At 43.3% G+C, this 26,431-nt stretch overlaps 1 protein-coding gene across 3 annotated transcripts in view; it reads left to right on the top strand.

Annotated features, from left to right (window-relative positions):
- LOC116979141 (ephrin-B1-like) overlaps positions 1–26,431 on the top strand; it is a 201,419-nt gene that overhangs the window by 66,602 nt on the left and 108,386 nt on the right. Inside the window, exon 1 of one of the 3 annotated variants that reach the window (XM_033030655.1) lies at positions 20,659–20,714. The exons of the other annotated variants lie outside the window; for them this stretch is intronic. Coding sequence (XP_032886546.1) covers positions 20,674–20,714 — 41 coding nt within the window. The 5' untranslated portion in view covers positions 20,659–20,673. Of the gene's footprint in view, positions 1–20,658; positions 20,715–26,431 lie in introns of those variants that run through there. 3 annotated transcript variants of the gene reach the window in all.

Genomic DNA, 26,431 nt, shown 5'->3' with positions numbered 1-26,431 from the left:
TGTGACCCCTTGTTCTGGACTTCCCCAACATCGGGAACAATCTTCCTGCATCTAGCCTGTACAACCCCTTAAGAATTTTCCAAGTCTTCTTTGGTTCACCAAAGAAGGAATCCAGTTTGTAACAGTCTCAATGAAATTCATGGTTAAGGCCTCTGGCTCACAAACCCTGAGTCCTATCGCTTGAACTCTGAATCTCTGCAGCCACTTGGGCACAACACGTCTTGCCTATTGGAGGGCAGTACAGTTAATGATGGCATTTTTGCCTCCATTATTGAGAGTGCTTCGGAATAAATTACCGGTTTTGATTCCAGGGAAATGATTGCCGCATTCCACGGCGATGTAAAGACTGCTTCTTGTCTGGCCGGGTCTTTCAAACTCCTGTCCTGTCAATATCCTCGGCAAGGAGCAGAAGGAAATTAAAATTTGATATCTTGTTTTGAGAAGTTTGTCCTTTGGCCTCGCACCAGTTGCTCCACACACCTGCTAATTATCTGTGATTAGTTTTCTGTGCCTGCAGCGTGGGCTAAGTTAACCCTTGCTCGGTCCGACAATGCACGTTGCAACATGCCCTTTGGTTTGTTGCTGCGTTAATCCGTAAGTTAAGTTGCTCAACCGTTTTGTAAATCGCGGGTAGGATTTCATCCCTGAAACAAATGGGAGGTACAGGGCAGACACAAGGCTTTGCAGGTACGGATCTTTACCTGGTGCAGTTCCAAAGATATGGAACTCAACACATTCTTCCTCAGGATGGTGGTTCTTCCTGAATAAGCCCAAGCATGAATGAGCAGCAGTCTATCGCACCCTTAAGGGATCAGAGATGAATCTCATCCTTGCTCTGAACTTATCCATTGCCTATGGCTATGCAATTTCACTTGACAGCAACGGGTATAAATCCTACTGGAATTCATAATTGGGGTTACTGAGGCCAATCATTTGTTTCTACACCAAAGTCTAATGATCTGCTGTTGGACTGGGATCATTTCCCTTATAGTTCGATTTGTGAATGAGCAATGTTCCCAACTCTTACTTCCTTCCAATTATCTATTCTCAGGGTGCTCAACAGGTCACCTGGGAGGCCTGGATTGAATACAGTCCCAGGGTAGTATCTTCTCCTTGGGAGCAGATTGTATATCTGTTGAAATTCAGAAACCTGGCCGGGAGGAACTTAAGACAAACATCCGTGGCCTCATTTAAAACATCTGGGTAGAGGGTGGGGAGGGGTGTCTCTATACTGCCCATCAGGGTCCTCTTAGATCACTTATTCCCAGTAGCCAAGAGGCTGCTCCCCAGTTCACAATGCGGACATGTATCACGAGGCCCACTGGACATAATCTTTACTACATATTAACACCAAGACAAATATTTAGAAGCTGTGGCAACCACTACACATAACTTTTCTTGACCTCGTAAAAGTCTTAGATTGCGTCAAGTAACAGGTGGAAAATATGCAGGAACCTTTTCTAGTTTAGTTTAGAGATACAGCGTGGAAACAGACCCTTCGTCCCACCGAATCTGCTCCGACCAGCGATCCATGCGCATTAACACTATCCGACACACACGGGGACAATTTACACTTGTGCCAAGCCAGTTAACTTACAAACCTGTACCCCTTTGGAGTGTGGGAGGAGACTGAAGATCTCAGAGAAAACTCACGCGATCACGGGGAGAATGTACAAACTCCATACAAACAGCACCCGCAGTCGGGGTCGAACCCGTGTCTCTGGCGCCGCAAGGCAGCAACTCTACCGCCGCGCCACTGTGCCGCCCATGTGGCTGACAGATACTTGCGTTCATCTTGTGTCTGCTACATAATGGCAAGCAATGTTTGATTTTGAATAATGGATCCAAATCGGACACAATCTCAGGACACGAGGGTTTCTCAGTTTTTTTACTCTGAACTTTTTTCAATGGCATCTTGCCACCAATAAGTTCCGAGCCAACTTTAATTTAATGTACAGTAAGAATGGGAAACTCTCGACCCAAAGTCACCTCAACCTCACAACCAAGGTCAACCGAGCCTCGGTGGACAAGGTGTAGCAAGCAGGCAATGCTTGCGTATGCACAAGCTTGGAGGCCAAAGAACACATCACTGTCAACTTGTTCAGTGAAGCATATTAAAGAACAGCTTTTATGTTTAACAAATGCAAATGCAGAACATAAGTCTGTTACCAGCTTGCCCCAGCTGTACCTATCAACCCTGAACAATGATGTTCCACATTGAAACCCTGGAAAATGCGGAGCGCTTTCCATATCTTGGGAGTCGTCTGTCATTGGACACAAACAGCAATGATGAAACTTGCTTTCAACATCAGAGGAAGTGATTGAAAATCAAGACCTTCAAACCAGACAGAAAACGGTGTGTCTACCCTGCAGCAATGATCACTGAGACATGAACCACCAACAGCTTGCATTTCAAAGCACTGGAGATTTACCACCAACATCGTCTCTGCAGAATCCCACTGACCCACTAGCAGGATAAAGTGAATCGATATCGGTGTCCTCTCCAAGGCCAACATTCCAGCATCAAGGGCTTAACTATGCTCAATGTGCATGCCAGGAACAGGTCCTGAAACAGGTACCTGCATCGCTAGGTGGAAATGATTAATGGATGTTGTCAGAGCCCCTCAAGAGAAGTTGTAATTCTCACAGCATTGTGAGGATGCCTTGCCACGACTGCTCAAAATAGCGAAGGAGCATTTGCAGAGGCATTGAGATCCTGGAGCCCAGCATTGTGAGCATGTAAGTAGCTGAAGGAGCACATCACTTCAAGGCCAGGATGGATTGGATAAGGAGCAGATGTTTCCACTAGTGGGTGAGTCCAGGACCAGAGGCCATAGCTTTAGAATAAAAGGATGTACCTTTAGCCAGGAGAAGAGGATGAATTTATTTAGTCAGAGAGTGGTGAACCTGTGGAACTCTCGGCTGTGGAGGCCAAGTCAATGGATATTTTTATGGCGGAGATTGACAGATTCTTGATTAGTACGGGTGTCAGGAGTTATGGGAAGAAGTCAGGAGAATAGGGTTGAGATGGAAAGCTGGATCAGCCATGATTGAATGGCGGGATAGACTTGATGGGCCAAATGGCCTCTCTGCTCCTACAATTTATGAATTTATGAACATAAGTACCTCATCTACCAACCTGCCAATGACCTCCTGCCCCACCTGTGGCATAATCTGGATGGCCCACATTAGCCCCACAACTATGTCTGAGCACATAGATCTGTAATGGAAGCAAGTCCACCCCAACCCCACGCAACTGCCCAAAGAGAAGTAGATGGTCCTAGGGTGGTAGCTCACCAAAGAAAATAAAGGGGAAAATCCTTTTATTTTCTTGTTTTAAATGAAAGTCAGTTGGGTTAACTGGCAAACTTCCCAGATGCATTTAGGATTACAAGGAAGTTGTAGAAGGAGAGGGGGGAGTTTAGTAATGGGAAGGGAGTGGTTAAGTGTAACCGTATCATTCTCAAGCCAAAAATACCCTAATCCGTGGACTCAAATGCCAATGTTACAACGGCCATTCTGAGCTGGATGGGCTTTTAGTTTTAAATAGAATGCTGGCAGCTGATCACAGGGACTCTGGTTTTTGAACAGGAGATTTTTTTAACTAAATCTGCCCAAAAGTGTAATCACCAATAATATTACAAGGCTGTTTGTTTGTACTGTGGCCTAGCAACAGCCACCTGTGAGGCCAAACTTCTTTGCAGATGAAGTTAATCAGACTGTGCATCTTGCTTCTTAACCGATTTAGACTATGATTCAGGTACAGATTATGATTTTATTGGCATGAACAGCGGGATGCAAAGAAGAAACTTGTTGTATGAAGTTCATAGGGTAGATGGTACGCATGATAATGAAAGATGCAACATTAAATATAAGGATGAATGCAAAACAGCAGGATAGTGCAAAGACTGTAATGCATTCTACGATACAATAGAACTTTATTTATTCCAGGAGGGAAATTGATCAAAATTTCTGAGGTAGTGCAAGAAAATATGAAAGTGCAATAACAGAATTACTGAACGAGGTCGAGTTAGTCAGTGTACTTGTTGGTTCGGGAATCGAATAGCGTTGCGGATTAAGCTGTTCTTAATCTGGATGTCAGGGCTTTCGAGCTCCTGTATCTTCCAGAAGGTAGAAGATAGGAAAGGGAATGCAAGGGTATCCTTGGCGATACTTCCATTCTTCCTGATGCAACGCACTGTGAAGATGGACTGGATGCAAGGAAGTGACGATCCTTAAAGTGGTGGCGTTGTTTTACTAAACGAAGTGAGTCATAGTCATCTAGAGACTTCTTAAATGTTGTCAGCACTTCTTTAAATCATGCTCTTGTCCAGTACATTCATGATACTCACTACTCATTGGGTTAAAAAGGCTTTCCTCATATCTACTCTAAATCTCTTCCCCCATATCCTAATCGATGTTATTTTGAGGAATGCCCACTTCCCTCTCATAAGGGGAAAATAAAGAACAGACCTAGCTTTTCTAATCTTATTTTATAACTGAAATGCTCCAACTTGGACAATCCCCTGGTGAATTTCCTCAGCGTCATCTCTAGCTCTTTCACTTCATTCCGATAGTGCGGTGATCAGCATTATGCGCAGTACTTCAGTTGAGGCTTAACCAAAGTTTTATAAAGTAGGAGCAAGAGCAAATCTCCCTACTTCTGTACTCAATGTCTAGACTAATGAAGGCCAGCATCTCATCGAACTTCCCAATCACATTATCTACTTGCTCTGTCACCTTTAAGAATCTCTGGACTTGTACTCCAAGGTCCCGCTGATCATCAATTCTCCCTAAAACCCTGCCTTTCATGGTATATCTCCTAGCCTCATCAGTAATCCTACATGCACATAATATTTATCTGGATTGAACTCCATCTGCCATTCATCAGCCCATTTCACCAACATACTGATGGTACTCTGAATTCTAAGACCACCTCCACACAATCTATGGTTCTGCCATCTTTGTGTCATCTGCAATCTCATTGATTATGCCTCTTACATCAACATCCAGATTATTCAGGTATATTACGAACAGCAAAGATCCCAGCATCGATCCCCGAGGACCACAACTGGCACTGAAACGCCTTCAATGGTTCACTGGTGCTTTATTGGTCACGTATGAAACTGCACAGTGAAATTGTTTTTGCATATATCAAACATGCAGGTGTCACCATTTTTGGCGCCATTATTCAAAGGGTAAAGTCCGGTAGGCTCGCGGCTCGCTGTACTGGAGCAGTCTCCGCGAACCTCCCTGTTCTCACCGATAGTACAAAGCTGCTGCTGGCCTCTGAAATGTTCTGGCAATAAGCACCTACGAGGCTAAACTCCATTACAGCTGAAGTTAATCAGTGTGCACATCTTGTTTCTTAACAACAGTAATCCTTAAAGCAATAGAACAGTTTTCCTGAATTATGACTTCCAGTTGCTGTTTTTTTTATAAGAGGAAAGTCCGAGTCATCGAATCTTTATCCTCGTGAGTAAATGCACTGAGCTCTTCAAAGATTGGTGATTTAATATGCTACTGGCAACTAACTAAATTACAGTTAATGCTTTAAAATGCTTCCATATTGTCAGACACCCCCTTCCCCACCCCCTTATTATATTGCTTAACATTCAGGCCATTATAGCTTCTGTTGGAATCAAGGAGTTAATGTTAGAACGCCAAAAGTGTTGACGTTCACATCCACAATTAAATTCCTGCAAAAGAAAAAAGTGCTTCCATCTGATACACAGCATGCTGGAGCTGGCTTGCACCTCATGCCGGCTCTCTGTATGGGCATAGTGATTGCACTTGCTTGAGAAATGGTGCGGCTCACAACACCTTTATGCATTTGCTGCCCAAAGGCAGACTCACTGATTCCTATCCCCCCCCCCCCCCCCCCCCCATATATTTAATGGAGAGACTGTTTTGTTACCATGTTTTGGAAAAAAAGGACTTAAGTCTCACTTGTGGGCCACAGAGAAGCTAAGGTCTAACCCTAATGGCCTTATTCACTATTTCCAAATGACTCTGTCAGTTGAAAATCGTTCAAGTAAATAGAACAGTTAATGTTAAAAAAAAAAGAAAAAATGTGTCTAGAGCCACAGTACATTTTGGGTACATTTCCCAAAATATGACTATTAACGTTAATAAATTAATCACGTACCTTCACTCATTTGTCCATTCCAACCCATTCCAAAGTATGGGTTTGTGTCACATTCTCTTGTAGTTGCCTCACCCCCCCCCCCAATTGTTCCGTACATCTCTGCGCACTGGGCAGATGCAAAGTTCTAGCGTTAGTTTGGAGATACATCACGGAAACAGACCCTTCAGCCCATCGAGTCCGCACCAACCTGCAATACCTGACAGTAACACTACCCTACACACACTAGGCACAATTTAACATTGATACCAATCCAATTAACCTACAAACCTGTACGTCTTTGGAGTGTGAGAGGAGAACAAAGATCTCGGAGAAAACCCACGCAGGTCATGGGGAGAACGTACAAATTCTGTACAGACAGCACCCATAGTCAGGATCGAACTCTGGTCTCTGGCACCGTAACGTGGTAGCTCTACCTCTGCGCCACCCATGTGGTGATGCAGGACATTGCAGAAAGCTGGTGGTTCACCATAGAAATACCAGATAGCTACCAACACAATCATACCCCTTTTTTTTCAAAACATGGCAACAAAACGGGCTCTCCCATTAAATATGTGGGGGTATTAGAATCATGGAGAACAGGAGCAGGCCCTTCGGCCCATCATGTCGATAGCGGCCATCAAGGACCAGATATGCTCGCTGTTTATAAAATCTTTGGAAAAGTAAGTCAAGCGGAAAATAGTTATAAATATGGAAACGATCTGTTGAAATTTGGAAATCATGATGATATGAAGCAGAAAACTGACATCTAAAGGAGACCCTTGAGAAGGGTGATGGAAATGCAAGCTGTGCTTTATATTAAATGCTCTTAACTTAAAGGCGAGTGACGCTCCTGCAAATTGTCTGTCGTGATGCAAGTGGAGAGGAATGATTTGTTGCTAATTTTAATATTATGAAATGCAATCAGCAAATGCAGTCTGTGTAGCAACAGGGTTTCCTGTATTTTATTTCTACGGGTGGGTAAAAAGGGCAACAATATTTAAAATATTTATGGAGACAGTTAATTTCTGAAGTGGGAAATGGAAAACCTATTGGACCTTTTCTGTTCAGTATGATTTGATATCCAAGTTTCTGTGCTGGTTTTATAATAAGGTCACTGGTTTAAACTTGAGAACAGTCATTGGTTTGTAATGGGATTTGGGGAATTAGAAATGAAAAAAACCCAGGTTGCTGTTCACCTTTTACTATTCCCAGGATGTTAATGACCGAGAAACTGAAAGAATCCAGATTTTATATTAATCTATATATTAATATTAAGCTGCCTCACTGTGCCAGAGACATGGGATCAGACACGAGCGTCAGGGGTTATGGGGCAGGAGAATGGGGTTAGGAGGGAGAGATGGATCAGCCATGTCTGAATGGCGAAGTAGACTTGATGGGCCTAATTCTGCTCCACTTACACGATGTTATGCATCGATCCTGACTCTGTGTGGAGTGTGCATGTTCTCCCCATGAGTGTCTTCTGGGTACTCTGTTTTCTTTCCACATCCCAACGATTTACAGGTCTGTAAGTTAATTGGACCTTGAAAATTTCCCCCTCATGTAGATAGAGAGGTGCAAAAGTGGGATAATGTAGAATTTGTGTGAATGGGTAATCGATGGTCGGTATGGACTCGGCAGGCCGAAGGCCTTGTTTCTATGCTATATTTCTAAACTAAACAAATATTTGTTGCATCTTTTTAAAGCGATTTCTTTAAGGTGGTTGTGTTACTCATGACTCCATTAAAGGTTAGCTGTTGGAACCTGTAGAAAAAAGTGGAAGAAGATCAGAATGAACATAATAATTTGACATATCCAGAAGTACATGCAGTTGAGATTCTAAAGGGGTGTTATTGTGGAGAATTCTGTGAATCGTCAATTAACGTACAATATCCTTGGCATTGAATCGTATCCTTTGGAAAGGAAAAAAATCTTCTTCCTTTTGTAAGCTTTGAATTGAATCCTGTACACAGATTGAAATACTTAGCAGGGCTGCCAGCAATTCAGCTCTACCCATGTGGCTGTGCTTATGGAAAGGGTTGTGGTTTGAGTTTCAAGACGGTCATCTCTAGGAGGGCTATCTCGAAGTCTCTGGAAACCGGTGATTATGTTTTGCAGTTGGGATTTGTGTATGACTGTGTGCCAAGTTCAAGGGCCAAAATCACTGCTCACTTGAGAGATGAGAGCAGATGCCTTTGACTGTTGGAAATGTTAGCTTTAACCTACAGGCTGAGTCTAAGTGCCTGCGCTGCGGCTGCAAGCAAGATTGTTGTTCTACCGTTTACCTCACTATGTTTTTTATATGAATGACAATAAACTTTATTTGAAGTCGTCAACGCAGTAACAGGCCCTACAGCCCACCGAGTCCGCACCGACCAGCGATCCCCGCACATTAACGCTATCCTATACACAATAGGGAAAATTTACATTTATACCAAGCCAATTAACCTACAAACCTGTACGTTTTTGGAGTGTTGGAGGAAACCGAAGATCTCGGAGAAAACCTGCTCGGTCATGGGGAGAACGTACAAACTCCGTACAGACAGCACCCGTAGTCGAGATCGACCCTGGGTCTCCGGCGCTTTTGAGGCAGCAACTCTACCTCTGCACCACCGTGCCGGCCCTTGATTTGAAGGCTTTTTTTCTTGGTCCAGCAGCCAGGAGACTCTTTACTCGAATCAGGAAATGGGTATTTGATGCATGGTTGTGTGAGCCATCAGTGTGTGTAAAATGGTCAATGCTTTATCCTTCGCCTGATTTTACACTCACCCTATTTGTTGCTGCTGCTCTATTCAGAAGGATTTTATGTGGAACAAAACATTTGTATGTGGATATAATTACTCAATGTAGCATTAGATCACAAGAGGATCTGTTACTAAGCCACAAACATGACAACAGGTCACTTTGTTTTACCTTGGCAAGAACCAGAGGAGATAGGTTTAAGGTGAGGGGGGAAATATTTAATAGGGACCTGAGGGGTTACTTTTTCACACAAAGGGTGGTGGGTGTATGGAATGAGCTGCCAGAGGAGGTAGTTGAGGCAGGGACTATTGCACCATTTAAGAAAGATTTAGAAAACTACATGGATAGGATAGGTTTAGAGGGATATGGGCCAAATGCATGCAGGTGGGACTAGTGTAGATGGGACATGTGGTCATTGTGAGCAAGTTGGGCCATAGGGACTGTTTTCACACTACAAGACTCTAACTCTATGGTGATATACCGCGGTGTATTCCGTTTGTCTCCGGTGACTCTTATGGTACAGTTCTTGTTATGTGCAGCTTCACCAGCTTAGTTTCTGGGCTTGTGGATTTGTCACACGAAGAGTGATTTAGCAGATTGGGTCACCAGAGAATGAGAGGAGATCTCTTTGAAACGTAGGGATAAAGGATTCCCCTGGATGGGGTGCTGTGAAGCAGGGGGCACAGTCTCCAAATAAGTGTGGATTGGTCAGGACAGAGATGGAAAAGGATTCCTTCATCTAGAAAGTGGATAAACTTGGAAATTCTCTACCCACGAGGGCACTGGAGTCTACTCAAGATAGCGATTGATACATTTTTAGTTATTGAATCAAGGAGTTGGAGCAAGGAAGCAACACTTGGGTAAAAGGCGAGACGTACTTTTGTTGAGCAGTGGAGTCGCTTATCCTTATTTTGTGCATTCTTAGCCACTTGGTTTTTGTTGATTCTCGTGGACATCTAGCCACTTGGAGAGAGGATGGTGGAGTAGAAGGGTTATAACTAAAATTGGTTGGCTGTTATTCAATTTTGTGTTGGCAAGTAAACTGCTGCCTGTTAAAGTTAAGGGCCTGAGTAAAGAGGAACAGTTTGGAGGCAATTTTAGAAAATGTAGAACAAGCAGAGATTATGACCAGGTAATTTGAAATGAAGAAGTGTTTGAATTAAGAATGAATGCAGCTTATTTGAAACCCATAAGGTGGGTGTGACTGACGTCACGGCTATAAATTCCTTAGTTAATGAGTTGGCTTAGATACGAAGAAATACTTCCTTTCACGAGAGTCAGTACTTTCTGGAGTACATGTAGAAGATATATGGTGAGCATGGTGTTGAAGCAATCCTTTAGAAATGAACTCCTCCATATGGTGGCAGAGTTCAAGTTGCTGGACTAAATGCCTGGACTAAACTTCCAGATTCTGAGTTCAAATCCCACCATGGGATTTCACTGTAGCTCCACATAACGATAAACTAAACTGAACTTCAAGAGAGCTGTGGAACCTAAATTCAATTAATAAAATCGGTGGGGGTGGGGGGGTGGGCAGGGTGGTGCAGCAGTAGTTGCTGCCTTACAGTGCCAGAAACTCATGTTTGTTCCTGATTACGGGTGCTATTTGTACGGAATTTGTAGTTTCTTCCCGTGACCGCGTGGGTTTACCCTGGGTGCACCAGTTTCCTTCCAAAGACGTACAGGTTTGTAGGTTAATTTGCTTCGATAAATATTGTAAATTGTCCCTAGTGCTAGTGTACGGGGATCACTGGTCGGCATGGACTCGGTAGGCAGAAGGGCTTTCAGCGCTGTATCTCTAAAACTAAATACTGTAACTAAAACAACAGTTAAGATAACCAGTATGTGTAGGAAAAAACTGCAGATGCTGGTTTAAATCGAAGGTAGACACAAAATGCTGGAGTAACTCAGCAGGACAGACAGCATCTCTGGAGAGAAGGACCGGGTGATGTTTTGGGTCGAGACCCTTCTTCAGAATTAAGATAACCACCCTTGTAATGACTACCACATAGCTACACATTGAAAAAATCCATCTAATTCATGGATGTCCTTCAGGGGTTGAAGCTTAAGGCCGAAGTGTAACTCCAGACAATCAAAAGGCGGCACGGTGGCACAATGGTAGAGTTGCTGTTTTACAGCACCAGGGTCCCGGGTTTGATCCTGACTACGGGTGCTATCTGCATGGAGTTTGTACGTTCTTCCAGTGTCCGCGCGGGTTTTCTCCTGGTGCTCCGGTTTCTTCCCGCATTCCAAAGACATGCAGGTTTGTAGGTTATTTGGCTTCTGTAAATTGTCCCTAATGTGTAGGATTTAATTTTAGTGCGGGGATCGCTGGTCGGCAGGGGCTCAGCTCAATAAGATTCAGAATTGGCAAAAACAGGACAGAAGTCAAGAGTCGAGAATATTGTGTGGTCATATATACCGAAACGGAACAATGAAATGGTTACCTAGTTGGATGGATTGTGTTTTAGAAACATGCTGGATCTGTGCCTTATTCTAAATTCGCTAAACAAAGCTATTGAGACACCTCTGGTTCCATTGTAACAGATGTCACCACTGAGATAAGAACTCGCTCTTCTCCTCACGCTTCAAGTGCTTAAAATATTATTATTTGTCTGTTGGTAATAGAAAGGGAAAGGGTCAGCTCATCTCTGAATTCTTTCCGACTCTCCACCCAAGACAAATATTTACTGTCTGTTTCTGTTCTATTGAACAAAGATTGTAATGTTTGCTGTGTGTTGATTCTGTAAATTAAACGCCCTACCTCCCCCTCGCCAACACTTTGGGTTAGAAGTCATTATGGGAAACTTTCCCTGTAACATTATAACTAATTCATTGTCAACGTTTGTGAGACCCAGTAACTTAACTATGGATAGATTGGAGAAGTCTGCTTCTTTTATAAGAAAAGCCATTCCCTCCCAGGGTGTTGTAAGTTGAAGTTGTTCATTTAAAAAAAAACGTTTCCTCAGTGGAAAATCTATAATTGTGAGCTGGTGTTTGGTACAAATGCTAAGCTTACTACTTCCCCCTCATCCATACACCCCTGTTTGTAGGAGCCATAGGACAATCTGAAAGAGTGCAGTGTAATCAGACTTAACACAAGCGACTAAGTCTCCATTTTGTTTCAGGCTGCTTTCACTGGCTATTGTGACAATAGGAATGAGTAGCGTTCGAGTGCACCTCAGAGTAGCGCTTGTTACTTAAGAATCACACAGCCATAGAGTCATTCAGCACGGACCAACCCATCCCTAGCGACCACGATGCTACCTGCGTATTTGCCTTTGGCCCATTTCTCTCTAGTTCCTATCCATGTGTCTGTCCAAGTATCTTTTAAATGCTGTTACAATACCTACCCCAAATATCTCCTCTGTCAGCTCGTTCTATATACCAACACCCTCTGAGTGAAAAAGTTGTTCCTGAGGTTCGTATTAAATCTTGCCCCTCTTATCTCAAATATATGCCCTCTTGTTTTTGATTCTCCTACCTTGGGTAAAAGACTGTGCATTCGCCCTGGCTATCCCCCTTGTGATTTTATGCACCTGTACAAGATCAGCCCTCAGCCTCCTGCTCTCCATGTCCGAGCTAGCCCAACCTCTCCCTATAGCTCAGCCCCACAAGTCCCGGCAACAACCTATTAAATCTTCTCTGCACATTTTCCGGCTGACTGACATTCATCAATGGTTGCCTTCTTTGCACATCATTATCTTGCTACCTTTGAATTGTGGTGGCATTTCTGACAATTTCTGGCATTCCTGTAAGAAGGATGCCCCTGTATGAGTGTTAATGCTGCAATAGTCTACTGCTGGTGTCTGGAGACTCAAACTAGTTGTTTCAAGTAATGTCACTTGAAATAAATGGCCAGTAAATCAGACGCTTCCCTTAATACCTGTCTCCCAACACCCGTCATCCCCAATAGAATTGGAAGCGAGTTGGGTAATGACTTCTAAAGGAAAAGGGCTGGTGGTTAAATAAATTCAATGGCAAGTCTATCTTCCCAGTATTCAACAGTTAATGGAAAAAGGTCTGCCATGAAAGCAATATGTACGATACGATATGATATGATAGAACGTTATTTATCCCAGGAGGGAAATTGATCTGCCGACAGTCATAGAAAAACACAAAATACATGAAATTTGAAATTAAAGTGATGAGTGGAAAGGCTTGGGGGATGTGCAAAGATTGGGGAGTGAGGAGGGGGGGGGGGGGGGGGGGGGTCAGTCTCGGTCTACCCCATTACAGAAGGGGGAGGAGTTGTACAGTTTGATAGACATAGGCAAGGAGGTTCTCCTGTGGTGTTCTGTACTGCATCTTGGTGGAACCAGTCTGTTGCTGGAGGTACTCCTCAGGTTGATCAGTGTCATGGAGGGGGTGAGCTGCAATGTCCAGGATGCTCCACAGATCCCTCCAAGAATCCAACTCTGCCCCCAGGACGGAGCCAGCCTTCCTGATGAGTTTGTTAATCGTGTTGGTGTCTGCGGCCTTCGCCCTGCTGCTCCAGTGAAGAAGATAGCACTGGCTACCACCGATTGGTAGAACAGTGGCTGAGCAGAGAAAAGAGAGGATCCTGCAGCCAACAGCCTCTTATCAGCAGAATTACATGTCTGTGTTGAGGTCACAGGGCAAGAGGTGAAGTGTTTATCAAACACAACTTTGAGGAAGACACCAAAATAGGCAGTGTGGTGGACAGTGAAGGTGGTTGTTTCAGATTATAAAAGGATTTAGATCTACTGGGAAAGTGGGAACAGGAAAGGCATATTCAATTTAACCTCGACAAGTACCAAGCGATTTATGTAGGGGAAAAAAACCAGGGCTGGATTTACAAAGTAAATGACAGTGCCCAAGGAAGTGTTGTGGAACAAAAATACATAGGGGTGCAAGTACAAAGATCCCAGAAAGTGGCAACACAGGTAGTCAGGGTGGTAAAGAAGACATATGAAATGCTTTCATTCATTGTATGTGGCATAGTACACTACGGTCGGGATGCCATGCTGCAGGATATTGGTGAGATTACACCTGGAATGTACTGTACAGTTCTGGTTGCTATGCTATAAGAAAGATATGATTCAGTTAGATGGGTGCAGAAGAGATCCACAAGGATGTTGCCGGGACTTGAGTAGTGAGGGAGTACTGCATAACCTGGGACTATTTTTCCTGGAGTGAAGAAGGCTGAGGTGTTGACCCGTATAGAAGTCTGTGAAATCATGAGGGATATAGATGAGGGTCAGCCTAAGGTGTGGGAGCTGGAGCTAGAGGACTTATGTTTAAGGTGAGAGGGGGAATATTTAAAGGAGACCTGAGAGGCGAGCTTTTCACAAATTAGATAGTGGGTGTATGGAATGAGTTTACAAAGGTATTTGTACAGTTCTTTGTACATTGTACATTGTACAAAGGTATTTGTAAATGGGAGTACAATTACCAAATTTAGAACACATTTGGAAAGGTAAATGGATAGGAAAGGTTTGGATGGATATGGGGCCACTGCAGGTAACTGGCACTAGATCTGAGAGGCACTTTGGAGGCAAGCTTGAGTTGGGCTTGAAGGCCTGTTTCCTTGCTGCATAACTCAATCATTCTTCAACTCTAAAGCCGTTAATGTTTGAGGTATATTGTTATTTGGAGTGTTTCTCCAATGTGCAGTATTCTCTTTCTTCTCTGTAGGAAGGAACGGCAGATGCTGGTTTAAACCGAAGTTAGACATAAAAAGCTGGAGTAACTCAGCGGGACAGGCAGCATCTCTGGAGAGAAGGAATGGGTGACATTTCAGGTCGAGACCCCCATAATATCTCTACATCATCACCTATATCTCTCGTTTCCCTTATCTCTAACCAATCTGAAGAGGGGTCTTGACCCGAAACGTCACCCATTCCTTCTCTCCAGAGATGCTGCCTGTCCTGCTGAGTTACTCTAGTTTTTTGTGTCTATTCTCTTCCTTGTTGTTTTCAGTACTTCTCGAGACATATTGGGGGGCTTTTTACAGTGCACATAGCATCTCCAGTACCTCACAGATGCGTTTATTTTGGCTGTCGATAAAAGACAAACACTGGCTGACTATTTCACCATGGGACCTCTTTGTTGTCGTGCCTGACGCCGCTTTGTGCAATGGTGACGGCATAGTTTGGCCAAAGGCATACATCAAAAAACCCTTTCTTTCTTTGTCTCTCTACCGCAGATGGTCAGCTGCACAATTGGCAGCATGGCGGTTCAACTTTTCACCTCTACCTCTGGAAATATTTTCCATACATAACTCCATTTTTAATCACCCTCTTTCTATCCTAAAAGACCAACTCCCAAGATATGTCCTTAACCAAACCTTGAATCATTTTCCCGACTCTTAATCCTTGTTTGATGTCCATTTCCCTCACGTAAGGTATCTTTCTGATACCTTATAGTCACTGAAGATAGACACACAACGTTGGAGTAACTCAGGAACTACAAATGCTGGTTTAAACTGAAGATAGACGCAAAAAAACTGGGGTAATGCAGCGGGTCAGGCAGCACCTCCGGAGAAAAGGAGTAGGTGACGTTTTGGGTTGAGACCCTTCTTCAGACTCACCTAGTCCTTCTCTCCAGAGATGCTGCCTGACCCGCTGCATTACCCCAGTTTTTTTGTGTCTATCTTCAGTTTAAACCAGCATTTGTAGTTCCTTCCTACACCTTTGGGTTAGAATTTACCTCAACATGTTATGAGAATCTATCATAGATGCATATGAGGGACGGTGGGAGAACAAAGGGGCACCCGGTGTGGGGGAGGGGTGGGCACCCTAGTTTAGAATCCTCTGCCCAGGGGATAAGCCTGCGTTTGTTTGTTTGTTTGTTCCGGTGAAGGCGCTGTGCACACGGCAGCCAGCCAACAGTCGTATGTCTTTTTCTTTTTTTTTTCACTTTTAATTTAATTTTAATTTCAAAGTTTTAGTGTACCTTGTTGTGTGTTGTGACTGTTGGCAGACCAATTTTCCACCGGGGATGAATGAAGTTCTATTGTATCGTATAGTGCTGCTCTCTTCTACCACGTGGGCTGGCGTTAGGATGCTTTCAACAGGACCTCTTATTTTAATAGAACTAGTTGGTGATCTGCCATGTGTAACATTTCCAGCACTGCAGACTTGATGCGGTGGAGTAATCTAATAGCACCGTGACTGGTCTCCCTGCATGTCTCACAGTACACACATTGACGGATTCTCCACCTCATTACCGTTTATTGTTTCAAAACAAACATTGTAAACCCTGTAACACGATTAAACTGCTGAAGAGATTTAGTGTAAGATCGATCATTGAGAATTGTGTTTTTCTTTCCAGAGGAGCAACACTCTTCATTTGGCCGCTGTACAGCAGGGAGGAATTTTCTTCACATTTTTAAAAGCAGCAATTTTGGGATCTCTCTTTGGTCTCTTTCCTACCTCTTATTTATCTTGCATACTCTGGCTTTTTAACCGGCTCCAACCCTTTTCTGAATCTAGGGATACCGAATACCGAAAGATTGTATGAGATCAAGAGTATGAATTGCCTATAGACACAACATGCTGGAGTGACTCAGCGGGACAGGCAGCATCTCTCGAGAGAAGGAATGGGTGACTCATTCTGAAGACGGGTCTCAACCAGAAACGTCGCCCATTCCTTCTCTCCAGAGATGCTGCCTGTCCCGCTGAGTTACTCCAGCTTTTTGTGTCTATCTAGCATCTGCAGTTCCTTCCTACACAGTATGAATGCATGTACTCAGTTCAACCACTTGGGTAAATTAAATTCAGTTCAACACAGGTGGGAGAAGGAGCTTGGTGCCAAAATTCTAAATTGCCTTTTACAATTGCCTTTGATGTATCAAATTTAAGAAAATAAAAAGCAGATTATTAAACTGAGACCCACTTAAGTGTAATCAGTGGAAGAATAACCACAATAGCAATTTATAGCAAATACTTATTATGAATGCCTATTAACATCTACAGCTATTGACTCCCATTTAAAACTCTCCAGCGAAGGTAGTCTTAAAAAAATATAAATTAACAGGGGAAGTAACAAAGACTCTGTTCACTTAGAATTTATTGAGATATTCTCCGAGGAATTTGGCAAGGTGAATGAGGGAAGGGGACATGTGTGAGTAATATTTTGTATTCATGTTCCATAATTGAGGTTGAGATTCCTTTCTAAAATTTAAAAAAAAATAGGTATATTCATAGTGAGAAGGTAGGAACCCTGACAAGCATTTACGATGGACCTGGATTGCCCTGGGGATTTTTTTTTGCAGGCTCTGAGCTGTGATCTTGACATATTTGGGCATTTGCCTCACAACAGCCTTGGAAGGTCATTCTCAAGGACAGAAATCTGCAGTTGGAGTATAAACTTGTCATTTCTTGCAACGTGAAAGCAGCGTTCTTTTGGAATGTGTTCAGGCAGGAAGGACAAAGGGCAGGGAAAAATCTGGTTGCACTTGATGTGTCTTTTGCTGAACCATCTGGTGTTAGTGAAAGTGAACATCTGTGGTCACTGAAGGAGGACAGGTATGTAAATGACTGACCAGCGAGAAGAGGCATGAATTCATAAAATATTCTCCAGTTTTGTGCCCTCTCATTCGGCAGGTGCTGAGGCTAGCCGAAGTAAATCCTTGCGGATATCTTTTTGACGAGGTAGAGTTATTGATGGACATTGCATGAATATGGGATCACAAATTAACACCTGATGAGGAAAGTCATTAGGATAATTTTATTTTGTGAATGGCACTAACAAAATTAATTTGTAAAGGGCCTTTAACATGGGGCTGCAGGAATGTTCGCATCAGACTTCATTTAACACCAAACGTAGAAACAATGAACTGCAGATGCTGGTTTCAAATGTTATTGTCTTCTTCTGTGGCACCAATGGTCTTCAGTTTCAATCTCCTCAGTCTCCAGAACACCCTTAGACATTTTCTCTCTTTTTAACCAAATCTTTTTAACTCTTTAACCAAGCTTTTGGCCATTGCATTAATACCTCTTTAACCAGCTTGTTGTCATTGGCCACAAGGTTTTGGAGTAACTCTGCTGGTCAGTCAGCATCTCTACAGGAAAACGATTGGTGACATTTCGGGCCGGGACCTTTCTTCAGTCTAAAGAAGGGTCCAGACCCGAAACATCGCTCATCCTTTTTCTCCAGAGATACTGCCTGACCCACTGAGTTACTCCAGAACGTTTTGGTCAATGGACAACAAGCTGGTTAAAGAGGTATTAATGCAATGCCCAAAAGCTGGGTTAACGAGTTAAAACAATTTGGTTAAAAAGAGAAGAGAAAATGTCTAAGGGTATTCTGGAGACTGAGGAGATTGGAACTGAAGACCATGGGTGCCCCAGATGAAGACAATAACATTTGAAATATGTACAAAATACAGGGCAGTATTAGGAGTGTCACAGGGGCAGCACAGTGGTGCAGCTGGTGAAACTGCTGCCTCACAGTGCCAGAGACCTAGATTCAATTCTGACCTTGGTTGCTGTCTGTGTGGAGTTTGCACCTTCTCCTTGTGATACATGTGTTTCCCCCGGGTGCTTCGCATTCATCCCACATCCCAAAGACATGTGTGTTTGTGGGTTAATTGGCCTCAATAAATTGCCTCACTTGTGTAGGAAGTGGATGCAAAAGTAGGAAAATATAGAACTACAGTGAACGGGTGACGGATGGACTAACTAGTTGGGCTGAAGGGCCTGTTTTCATGCTGTATCTTTCAATCTATCAAAACGATAGAGACATTTAAACATAAGGTGAGAATTCTAAAATGCTGGTGTTACTGATGTGACTGCCTGCTTGGAGAATGACAGAAGTTACAGTGAGTTATGACTTGGGGAGGTTGAGTTTCAAACTAGCTCATGTTTGCAAAGGGTGGAAGAGCGAGATAGCAGCCCAGAGCACTTTGCATCCATAAGGTCAGTCCGTCTCTAAAATGATGTCTCTGCAGGATTGCACTCTATCTTAAATGCTTCAATGGTTTTCATCTCCGCTCCTCTGTGTGGAAATATATTCCATTTCTTTCCTTGAAGCAGATTTTGTGATTTCAGTTTTTGGCTGGTTCATAATTTTACATGATTTCATAGTCACACGGTGTGGAACCAGGCCCTTTGGCCCAATTTGCCCATGTCAACCAACGTGTCCCACTTGCATTAGTCTCACCTGCCTACATTTGGCCCATATCCCTCTAAACCTATCCTATCCATATACCTGTCTAAATGTTTTTGAAACATTGTGATAGTACCTGCCTCAACCAACTCCTTTGACAAGTGCAAAAATTCCCCCAATTTGGCTAGCCTGTGCTGTCCCCTCCCCTTCCTTCACCCTCTAGCTGTCTCCTCCCACCCTCCCATCCGCCCGCCCTCGGGCTCCTCCTCCTCCCTTTTTCCTTCTTTCTTTCCCCACCCCCCATCAGTCTGAAGAAGGGTTTCGGCCCGAAACGTCGCCTATTTCCTTCGCTCCATAGATGCTGCTGCACCCGCTGAGTTCCTCCAGCAATTTTGTGTACCAACTCCTTTGACAGCTTGTTCCATATACCTGCCACCATGTGTGTTAAAAAGAAAAGTGCCCCTCAGATTCCTATTACATCTACCCCCCCCTATTAATATTTCCTTTTATTCTACCCCGTGGTTTAACTTAAGGCAATTTTCTGGTTTTATTCTTTTCCATACCAATGTACTTATACAATACTAGGATCCCTCTTGGAAGTAGGCTTTCACGAATGCAAAGGGCGGCATGGTGGCGCAGCAGTAGAGTTGCTGTCTTGAGACCCGGGTTCGATCCTGACTACAGGTGCTGTCTCTATGGAGTTTGTACATTCATCCCCGTGACCTGCGTGGGTTTTCTCCAAGATCTTCAGTTTCCTCCCACATTTCAAAGATGTACAGGTTTGTAGGTTAATTGGCTTGGTAGAAGTGTAAGTTGTCCCTAGTGTGTGTTAATGTGCGGGGATCGTTGGTTGGTGCTGACCCGTTGAGCCGAAGGGCCTGTTTCCGTGGTGTATCTCTCACTGAGCCTTCTTATGACCACAAACTGGTTACATGGCTCTCTGCGAACCAATGTAAGCAGTACTAGGAATTATGCCCAGCGTATATTCTAATCAGGCTTCCATCTTGCTATCCCCGACATGTTCAACTGGTTTGGAAAAGTAGTTACCCAATTAGTTTTGTTGCCTGCTGTTCTGGTGGATAAGGATAGTATAGTTCAGTATCATGCCCAGAAGTGTATGTAGCCACTGAGTGGCAGAAGTATTTAATAGCAGAGTTAGGAGTATAGAGAACAGTATGAATAGGCCCTGAATACCATAGAGTGAGTAGAAAAACAATGCATCTATGCTGCACTCATTGGAAATGTTAAGTAATGTAAATTTAAATAAGTCAACGGCAGAATGTGCTACAGTCCATGAAGAATGTAGAAAAGGGGGGAAAAAACGTTTTTTTGAGTTTCCATAATGCAATCCCTTGAGGCTTTGTGTAAGTCAACTATGTAGGTTTACAGAGGCTCTGAGCTGGCCCTGCTACACCCACAGCGTGAGGCCTATTGAAAGCAATCTGAATGTTGACAGCTGAAGACTGGTTTGCTGAGCTGGTTGCCGGGTTGGTTGCTGGGCTGGTTGCGGGGCCTGGCAGAGCTTCCTATGGCTCTATTGTACCTCTGTACGGGGAGGCCTGCTAGGCCCAAGAAAGCAACGCCAAATCACGTGCTTTTTGTTTCAAGCTCCGATTAACTTTTTTTGCACTCTGTGGCTTTGTGGTGTTAGTTGTTTTCTTACTTTAGCATCCCTCCTCCCCCTCTCACAGCAGCTTTATCCACAGTGGCCTTTCAGGGTGGAGAATGGGCAGATGTGCAATGGTGGCTTAGATGAATTCAGTCAAATATTTCTGTGAGTATTTGAATGATAATAAAATAGTTTTATTTTCTTTACAGAAAACCTCCCTTCCATTGCCGCTTTGCAATAATCTGCCTTGCACATGAATGTTCTGTATATTTTTTATACTGGAGAGGATGGCAGTGGGTGACCTTTGCTTCCACATGTTCAGTTCAGTGGCAATTTATCTCTACTTTGCTGGCAGCCAGTGAGGTCCACTCTGAAAACTGCCGCCTCGTCTTTGTCTCCTCAGCTCATTGCTCGGTGACAATCTATAATTATTTCATCACCAGTACAGTTCAGATCCCTATCGTTGACTTGGGATTCTTGATCCCAGTCTTCAATCTATGCAGTAGTTTCCGTGAATGATAGGGTGAATTGAGTTGAGCTTACTGTACTGCTTGTGAGAGCTTAGTCGTTGATGGAACATTATCCTCGAGTGGTGGACAGGTGGAAACAATCTCACTTTGAGCTTCATGTTGTCTGGTAATTGCATTTTACTTGTAACTTTATAATACTTTTCACAAGATTGGATCAACGCAAGGCACTTTACAGCCACTGAAGTGTTGCTGCTGTTGTACTGTAGGAGAGAGACACTGTGGTTCATTTGCCCATAGCAAGTTCCCAACTCAACACACATTATGTTCAGGTACCTTGCCCAGCTGTTCTTCAATATAGTGCCCACGAAAAGGGATAAAGACCTTTGATTAAATAGTTCCTCTAATAATGCAGCAGTTCATCAGTACTATTTCTCAGTTTATGGCCTGGATTTTGGGATTAGGAATCCATAGTGGGCTTGAACTCACTTTTCTACTTCCAATCCAAAAATACTCCCATTGAACCAATGGTGACATACAGACATTGTGGCGGCATGATGGCGCAGTGATAGGGTTGCTGCCTTACAGCACCAGAGACCTGGGTTCAATCCTGACTACAGGTGCTGTCTGTACGGAGTTTGTATGTTGTCCCCGTGACGTCATTTCCTCCGGGTGTTCCGGTTTCATCCCAAACTGCAAAGAAGTGCAGGTTTGTAGGTTAATTGGCTTTGTTAAAAATTGTACATTGTCCCTAGTGTGTAGGATTGTACGGGATCACAGGTCGACGCAGACTCGGTGGGCCGAAGGGTCTGTTTCTGCGCTGCATCTTTAGATGCTAAACTAAATTAAACGTGAAAAGGGATCCGATGTTTAAGCAATCTAATTTGATTTTTATCCTCCACCCACAGCGATCTGATCCCATGAGCCTTCCCAATCCTATTTTCCATTTTGTTCCATTATTGGTCTCCAACTAATTTTGAAATATTGACATGGCTTCTACAATAAAGTCCCTCCCAACTATAAAAGAGCATTCTCTAACCTCACTCTAAATTAAAATGAAATTCTCTAAAAGTCTCTCATGTTCTTTAAAAATTTAGTCTTTGGCAAACAGAGTGGGAAGTTTACCAATGTTTCTGTCTCAGTAGGGCAGTTAAAATGTCTTTTCATTTTAATTGTAGTTACAATGCTGAAACAGCATCGAAAAGTTAATCTGTGAGGAATGTCAGGTGGATGAATCAACTTGCATCTCAGCTGCTTGTTCATCATTTAACCAAGTAAATCAGCTCTCATTTAAATCTATTCAAATGTGCACATGGTGAAAGCCCTCTGAGTTTCCCAAAGTTGGGCAGTTGCAGCTGTCAAGATCAGCTGTTCGAGGCCGAAGTGGAGCTTTTTGGAAACCGTAGAGGCCGCAGAGTTTTATGTATTGCTGCATCTGTAGACAGTTCTTAATGTGAGTGTCGCCACCTGCGTTCAATGTGGGTTTCCTCTATGGTGACGGGAAGTTCCACAGGCGCCATCTCCCTTGGAGGTATTGGGGTACACTGATAAAGGGTGTGGATTTCAGAGTGTGACAAAAGATTGGCTGGAGTTTGTAGATTAATTGGCTTTGGTGAAAATGGTAAAATTGTCCCTGGTGTGTAGGATAGTTTGTGGTGATCGTTGTTTGTCATGGACTATGTAGGCTGAAGGGCTTGTTTCTATGCTGCATCTCTAAAGTAAATAACATACATCCTCCTCTACCAGCCATTGTTGTGAAGGATCAATCTGTAAGGAGCCTTAGCTGCCAGAGGTTCAGGCAACTGTGTCCTTTACCTAGTGTGCTGGATTAACTATGGGGTCTCCTTCTGTGATGTATGTGTTCGATCTTATTGCAGTCCGGTGCAGAATCACAGACTGTTGTGGAGAACCATTAAAACAGGTCTTTCATATTTATTCCATTGTCTTCAGCTACACTGTGAATAAGTGAATTGGCAGAGTTTCACTTCTTGACGAGGAAGGTGTCATATTGTTGTTTATAGAATACACTGATAATTGCAACATTTCTCTGCATTCTCGTGACAGGAATTAAGTGGTTTGCATGCATATTTCCAATGCCCCTGTCCCACTTAGGAAACCTGAACGGAAACCTCTGGAGACCTTGCGCCCCACCCAAGGTTTCCGTGAGGTTCCCGGAGGTTTTGGTCACTCTCCCTAACGGTCGAAAGTGGTTTCCGTGTAGTTGAGGCTTTTTGCGATTATTTCAACAAAATCAAAACCGGCCTCGATTTAAAAATAGGTTGCCGTTTGGTCGAAGCCAGTGGAGTGGGGTTGCTATTTACTTACAGGCAGTCAAAGACAATCTCCTTCACTGACCCGCAATTTTGATTGGCATTGGGATTTTCAGCAAAGATCCTATAGGATCTTTGGTTTTCAGGTCTCCGCCCTTCTCTCTCCCCATCTCTGTCCTTCTCTGTCCTTCTCTCCCATCCTCCCGCACTCTCTAAAGGACTTACCGTGCTCTGGGGCAGCCGTTTACCTTCATCTTCATCGCGCAGACAGCGCTCCTCCGCTGTCCCTGGTCCCCACCTTCGTGATGTGTGTGAGTGTGTCTGCAGTTGGTAGCAAAGATCCTGTAGGATCTTTGTCAGTAGATGCAGCTCACGCTTCGGTCGAGGCTTTCCAGGCAAGTGACCAAAACCTCTTGGCGACTCATGGAAACCTTGGGTAGGGCGCAAGATCACCAGAGGTTTCCGTTCAGGTTTCCTAAGTGGGACAGGGGCATTTTCGATTTTCATAAGATATTTTTTTGTGCAACATACTTCAAGCGTCACTCCAATGTCTGAATGTCAGATTTTTTTGGTGGGGGTTAACATACAAGCAAGCTGCTTAAAACGTCAACTCTCTGACTTGAGACAGAAACAAAAGTATAACTCAACTGATCATCTTTAACTCTTTCCTCAAGATTTAGCTGAACCAAATGCAGTGGTATTAGAAACATAGACATAGAAACATAGAAAATAGGTGCAGGAGTAGGCCATTCGGCCCTTCGAGCCTGCACCGCCATTCGATATGATCATGGCTGATCATCCAACTCAGCATCCCATCCCTGCCTTCTCTCCATACCCCCTGATCCCTTTAGCCACAAGGGCCACATCTAACTCCCTCTTAAATATAGCCAATGAACTGGCCTCAACTACCTTCTGTGGCAGAGAATTCCATAGATTCACCACTCTCTGTGTAAAAAATGATTTTCTCATCTCGGTCCTAAAAGACTTCCTTCCCTCTTATCCTTAAACTGTGACCCCTAGTTCTGGACTTCCCCAACATCGGGAATAATCTTCCTGCATCTAGCCTGTCCAACCCCTTAAGAATTTTGTAAGTTTCTATAAGATCCCCCCTCAATCTTCTAAATTCTAGCGTGTACAAGCCGAGTCTATCCAGTCTTTCTTCATATGAAAGTCCTGCCATCCCAAGAATCAGTCTGGTGAACCTTCTCTGTACTCCCTCTATGGCAATTCTGATCCTTCTGTGCATTAGTAATTCAGCAAACTATAACACATTGTGGAATGTGGTGCTGTTCTTTAGTTAAGCAAAAAAGTTTAACTGATCTTTTCCCCTGGATGAAACAAAAATCAAATATTAGAGGGCATGGCTTTAAAACGAGAGAGACAAAGTTTAATGGAGATATGCAGAGCAGGTTTTTTATACAGAGGATGGTGAGTGCCTGGAACTGTCTGCCAGGGGTGGCGGTTGAAGCAGATACATCAGACACAAAAGACTTTTGGATAGGCAGATGGAAATGCAGGGAATGGAAAGATGGATTATGTACAGATGTATAAGTGGTGGTTTTGGCATCATGTTCGGCACAAACATGGTGGGCTGTTCTTGTGCTGTACTGTTCTATGTTCTATGATACCTCATTACTACACTTGAGGACTTGTTAAAAGCTGTTTCTCAATTCTCGCTGATTTCCCTCCTGCTCTATTTGACACTGACTTGTATAGTGAAATATTGCTATGTGTTAATAAGTGGAAATAAATTAAACTGAAGACCATTATGAGAGTGTTCCTTTTCTGGGAAGACATATATTTTGAGTGTCTGTTTATGAAGGGTAAGAAGATGCCAAGATACCCTTTCTCACAATAGTGTAAGCTCTTTGGAAATATGCCATTGTCCATTGTCCATTTCCAATCTGTAGAGATGTCTTTACTACTTAGCTCTACAGTGTTCAATGTTTTCTTGCCCTCACTATTGCTTTTACTCTTTCATTGCCTTACTCTACATTGCACTCCCTGGCCTCCTAAACTGTGTGGACTTGCTCTCTGCTGTTTTCCATTGTGAAATCTTCTCTTCTATGAAAACATCATAGTTTGAAGTTGGCTACATTAACTATCCTTGCTTTAGATATATACACTGAGCATATGTGCCCTTTCTTCTGATAGTTAAAAGGAATTGACATACGTGATCGTTCACTTTCATTACCTTATCACAGCAATTTACACCCGTCTTACCTGCATGCATCAGATTTTTGGCCTTTTCTAATGTCCATGACTGTAAACTGCCATCAATTGGGCCTTGGACTGGATAAATATCTGTATTGTTCCTCAGTTTAATTTCTTTCTTAATGCTACATTTCTACAGACAAGATCTGAATGAAGTTCCACACATTTAGCCACTTTGATTGCCTCTGCTTATTGATTAAACCACAAACATCACATAACATCCAACCTAAAAATTCGCCAATAAGTTGCCGAGACAGGACTTCAATGAGACAGGCCTCGTGGACTGACTTGCTTTATTTCTAATCCTAGTCTCACATTTGTTGCTCTGTTAAATTACTTTGTTAAATTTCTTTTTTTCTTTTTTCTCTTGTTGAATGAGAGAATGTGTTCATCTATTGTAGGTTTCTGAACAATAACAGCTCTCTTCTGCTCCTGTATTGTGCAGTTGCATTTATACTGTCACGATCAATTTCCACCTTGATACCTGCTCTAAAAAAATGATTCCATATGGGCCGTGCATGTGCAAGGATCATAACCGTGTAACTAGCTTGAGTCTGGGCAACCATTTTGTCCCTCTGATGCATTTCCCATCTCTGTTGATGGGAGCACACAACACATTGTGTATAGATCCCCACCACAACTTTGTTTAGTTCAGTTTAGAGATACAGCGCGGATAGACTTGCCCCATCGAGCCCGCACTGACCAGCAATCCACGCACACTGACACTATCCTACCCACACTATGGACAATTTCCCATTTATACAAAGCCAATTAACTTACAAACCTGTACGTCTTTGGAACATTGGGGGACACCAAAGATCTCGGTGAAAACCCACGCAGGTCACTGGGAGAACGTACAAGTTCCATACAGACAAGCACCCATAGTCAGGATCAAACCCAGGTCTCTGGCGCTGTCAGGCAATACCGCTAT

Source organism: Amblyraja radiata, chromosome 12, assembly GCF_010909765.2.
Source record: "Amblyraja radiata isolate CabotCenter1 chromosome 12, sAmbRad1.1.pri, whole genome shotgun sequence".
In the NCBI taxonomy this organism is placed as follows: domain Eukaryota; kingdom Metazoa; phylum Chordata; class Chondrichthyes; order Rajiformes; family Rajidae; genus Amblyraja; species Amblyraja radiata.
This window is presented reverse-complemented; position numbering and strand designations above follow the sequence as displayed.